General features: G+C 48.3%; 1 protein-coding gene across 1 annotated transcript in view; it reads right to left on the bottom strand.

The window, feature by feature from the left end:
• Positions 1-766: 766 nt before the first annotated feature.
• The window catches only part of LOC143508245 (homeobox protein cut-like 1), a gene marked incomplete at its 3' end in the record, with an annotated part of 18,874 nt that continues 14,571 nt past the window's right edge, over positions 767-5,069 (bottom strand). Inside the window, 6 exon segments of the mRNA XM_076996731.1 lie at positions 767-859; positions 862-954; positions 1,501-1,641; positions 1,644-1,709; positions 1,712-1,751; positions 1,753-1,790. Coding sequence (XP_076852846.1) covers positions 767-859; positions 862-954; positions 1,501-1,641; positions 1,644-1,709; positions 1,712-1,751; positions 1,753-1,790 — 471 coding nt within the window.

The following is a 5,069-nucleotide window of genomic DNA, read 5'->3' as shown; positions in this document are numbered from 1 at the left end:
TGTGTGTGTGGTCAGGCTATCAAGCTCTGTTCTCCACCACACTGGAGAACCGTCACTGCGGTGGGTTTGCAGGTGCTGCACACACCGGGTCAGCTCTGAACACCACACACACATCATGGGTAGTGACACGAGTGATGGTGGCCGATGACCTGTGGTGTCCACACACTGGCCATAAACATGATGGGACACGCCGTGATCAGCGAGCGCCGTCTGGGCGGTTGTGATTGGACTCTTCCTCTCCGTCCACAGCGAGGAAGAGGAGGGTGAACTTCACAGGCAGGAGGGGGGCGCTGTTTCACCTGCCGCATCGCTTTCTATTTACATATTTGTATTATTTGTATTTACATATTCATATGGTGCCTAAAAGCAGCATGCGGAAGTGTGTCAGCACACGGCACCCCCGAGACACACACACACACACACACACACACACACACACACACACACACACACACACACACACACACACACACACACACACTCCTGGCTGCTCACATTCATGCACGTCTGCTGTGGTCCAAGTAAACAAACGTGGTAAGTGTAAAGTGGGCCTTAAACATGTTGGACGTGTACAGGATCTCAGAATAAACCCAATAAATGAAGCATGTTCAGAGGTTCTACAGGGAACTATTGCTGCTGACGCCATGCAAAAGTCCAACAACTCACCGCTAGCCCCACCTCCCACACAAGCCTCGCCCCCAGCCCCGCCACCCACACGATCCCCACCCCAGCCCCGCCTACCACACAAGCCCCGCCCCCATCTCACCTTTTTTCTCCATGCGTTTCATGTCCATGAGCTTCTCGACGTTTCGCGGGTCACTCAGCCACAGCTGCATGCGGACGAACGGCTCACGGCCTTCAGGCTCAGCTTGTGCCAGGGTTTGGGCCGGGCCAGCAGGTCCGACACGGAGCCCTGCGTGAGGCCCAGGATCGTCTCCCCGAACAGACGCTGGCCTGCAGGGTAAACACACACGCACACACAGTTATCACAACTTTTCTCCAATCTAGAAACACATATTAAAATTTTACCTGTACTAATTATTTACATTTATTTAAAAAGGAGTAAAACCCATTAAGCTGTAATGAACACATTAACGGCTTCACAGATTCAGAGTGCTGTCTACATATTCAATCGCTGTTTGTCTACACAAGTTCAAAACGCACGGGTAAAGTTTAAAGGTCCACCTGGAGAACATCTTTCAATCGTACGATGTCCCAACCCAACAAGAAGTAGCCACAGTCTGTCTATATCCACAAGCCTTTGCTCTTCCCAGAGTAGGAACAGAAACGCCCGTCTGGGACCCGCACGGCTCCTCAGATGGTGAACACGAAGCCTTTTTAACAGCAGGAGTGCTACTGAGTTCTCTTTAGTATCTCGAGGGTGAAGAGTGATTGGACGGTGGCCTCTCTAGACCACACCCTGAACACCCATCTAAGCTCTAGTGCTCGTTGCTCCCCCTAGGACATGTGGTGTAACTACAGCCGGGCCCTGCGTCTCACCCAGGTTGTTATCGGTGAGAACCTCCTTGACTTCTTTGGTGATGGCGTAGGTGTCCAGTTCGGGTGACATGGCCACCATCTCCTGGATGCTGAGGGCGGAGGAACCCAGGCCGGGGAGGGGCAGGGGCGTGCCGGGCTGTGACCCTCCGAGGGCTCCCCGGGCTGGTTCTGCTCCGACCCGGTTGCCTGCAGGCCCAGACTCTCACCAGACTCTTCACAGACTCCTCCGCCGAGCTGAGCGGGGACTCAGGGGGCCGGGCTGCAGCTGCCCGACGTCTTTGGGGTGCCTTCTGGACCGGGAGGGGGAAGAGGGGAGAGAGAGAGAGAAAACAAACGAATAAACACACAAACACCGCAAACAAGATGGAGATTCACAACAACCTAAAAAGACGAAAAATAAAATAAAAGCAAAAAAACAACACGGATGGTTTTTCAGGCCATTCTGAAGGTCCGGTTGGCCCAGACTGCAGGGAGGTGTAACCCAAGCACGTTAACGTCAGTAAGGTGCTGAGCAAGGCAGCGTCTGCCCCGACATCATTTCTCCTGCGGTACCAACGTCTCCGCGGCACGACCAGGAACCCGATCGCACCGCCACCGTTTCCTTGGGGCGTCGCGTTACTAAGGCTGCACACGGGCTTAATCTCTCCTGCAGAAGCGCACTCGCAGTCCAAGATCATTCTGGACCCAAATGGATCCGCTCCACTGGTTTCCCATGGTGCAATGCTCACTGTGTGCACGCCGTGACAACAGCTCTACCTGTAACAATGTCAAAGATGAAACGTGTCTTTACAAGTGTGTGTCAGAGATTGTGGTCTGACTTCAGTCAGTTGTCTAAGCGTCCTCACATATGGAGACGGGTGTATTAATATGTGAAGGTGTCGTGTATGAGGTCTGGTATATTAGCCCTTTTCCCCCTCAGCAGAAGGCCCGTGTGGGTCTGGGTCTGTGCCACACAGACGTGAACATGCTTATGCACACAGCTTGTGTGAAACAGCTTTCTCCGTCGTAGCATTTGGGATAAACATGTCTCTCAGGCCATAAAAGAGACTTTGTTAGCTGAATCACATATTGATTCCTTTACAAAATGCTGCATTTCCTTGATAACAAAACATGCAATTTTCTGAGACGTTCTCCGCAGTTTCTCTCAACAGGAGGCGAGAGGAATTCAAAGCTGAGATGTTCCATTTCTCGCCCCCCCCCCCCCCCCCCCCCTCTATCTCAGCAGTCCTGTCCTGCAGGCCACAAGTGAGCAGTCACGAGAAACTGTCACTATTGATTATACTCCTGCCACACAGGCAGAGGCAGCAGAGCCCAAAGAGACAAGAGACCTACACATAAACGAGAGAGACAAGAGACATACACATATATAAGAGAGAGACAAGAGACATACACATATATAAGAGAGGGACAAGAGACATACACATATACGAGAGGGACAAGAGACCTACACATATACGAGAGGGACAAGAGACCTACACATATACGAGAGAGACAAGAGACCTACACATATACGAGAGGGACAAGAGACATACACATATACGAGAGAGACAAGAGACCTACACATATACGAGAGGGACAAGAGACCTACACATATACGAGAGAGACAAGAGACATACACATATACGAGAGAGACAAGAGACCTACACATATACGAGAGGGACAAGAGACCTACACATATACGAGAGAGACAAGAGACCTACACATATACGAGAGAGACAAGAGACCTACACATATACGAGAGGGACAAGAGACCTACACATATATGAGAGAGACAAGAGACATACACATATATGAGAGAGACAAGAGACATACACATATATGAGAGAGACAAGAGACATACACATATATGAGAGAGACAAGAGACATACACATATATAAGAGAGAGACAAGAGACCTACACATATATGAGAGAGACAAGAGACATACACATATATGAGAGAGACAAGAGACATACACATATATGAGAGAGACAAGAGACATACACATATATGAGAGAGACAAGAGACATACACATATATAAGAGAGAGACAAGAGACCTACACATATACGAGAGGGACAAGAGACCTACACATATACGAGAGGGACAAGAGACATACACATATATGAGAGAGACAAGAGACATACACATATACGAGAGAGACAAGAGACATACACATATACGAGAGGGACAAGAGACCTACACATATACGAGAGAGACAAGAGACATACACATATACGAGAGGGACAAGAGACCTACACATATACGAGAGGGACAAGAGACCTACACATATATGAGACAAGAGACATACACATATATGAGAGAGACAAGAGACATACACATATACGAGAGGGACAAGAGACCTACACATATATAAGAGGGAGACGTGGAGACAGGAGACATACACATATATAAGAGGGACACATAGAGACAGGAGACATACACATATATAAGAGGAAGACGTAGAGACAGGAGACCTACACATATACGAGAGAGACAAGAGACCTACACATATATAAGAGAGAGACGTGGAGACAGGAGACCTACACGTATACGAGAGAGACAAGAGACCTACACATATATAAGAGAGAGACATGGAGACAGGAGACCTACACATACACAAGAAAGATAAGAGACCTACACATATATAAGAGAGAGACAAGAGACCTACACATATATAAGAGGGAGACATGGAGACAGGAGACATACACATATATAAGAGGAAGACGTAGAGACAGGAGACCTACACATACATAAGAGGGAGACGTGGAGACAGGAGACATACACATATATAAGAGGGAGACGTAGAAACAGGAGACATACACATATATAAGAGGAAGACGTAGAGACAGGAGACCTACACATATATAAAAGGGACATGTAGAGACAGGAGACCTACACATATATAAGAGGGACACGTAAAGACAGGAGACATACACATATATAAGAGGGACACGTAGAGACAGGAGACCTACACATATATAAGAGGAAGACGTAGAGACAGGAGACCTACACATACATAAAACAGAGACGTGGAGACATACACATATATAAGAGGGACACAGAGACAGGAGACATACACATATATAAGAGGGACAGGTAGAGACAGGAAACATACACATATATAAGAGAAAGACGTAGAGACAAGAGACATACACATATACAAGAGGGAGACGTAGAGACAGGAGACCTACACATACACAAGAGGGACACAGAGACAGGAGACCTACACATACATAAAAGGGAGACGTGGAGAAAGGCCCAACACGTCAACCTGGACAACCAACTCGTGTCCTTGTCCAGCCCCTCCCACACAAGACAGATGCCACGGTAATGACGGGGACATTCACCTCACCTGCCACAAGTTTTAATGTTGTGGCTGATGTATGTAGAAAGAGACGAATATGAATATATTCAGTATATATATATATATATAAATGAATGTATATTTCTGGACAGCAGGGGAGACAGGAGAGCGGTCCTCTTTGATTAGGCAGTACTGCTGTGTGCTGATGTGCCGGGCCTGTCGTGCGGGGCGAGGGGGTGTGGTGGGGGTGTGTGGGGTAGGAGGCTCTCTGACAGGGTGCCACTG

Source organism: Brachyhypopomus gauderio, unplaced genomic scaffold (assembly GCF_052324685.1).
Source record: "Brachyhypopomus gauderio isolate BG-103 unplaced genomic scaffold, BGAUD_0.2 sc853, whole genome shotgun sequence".
Classification (NCBI taxonomy): Eukaryota; Metazoa; Chordata; class Actinopteri; order Gymnotiformes; family Hypopomidae; genus Brachyhypopomus; species Brachyhypopomus gauderio.
The sequence above is the reverse complement of the archived record's forward strand: the minus strand, read 5'-3'. Positions and strand labels throughout refer to the sequence as shown.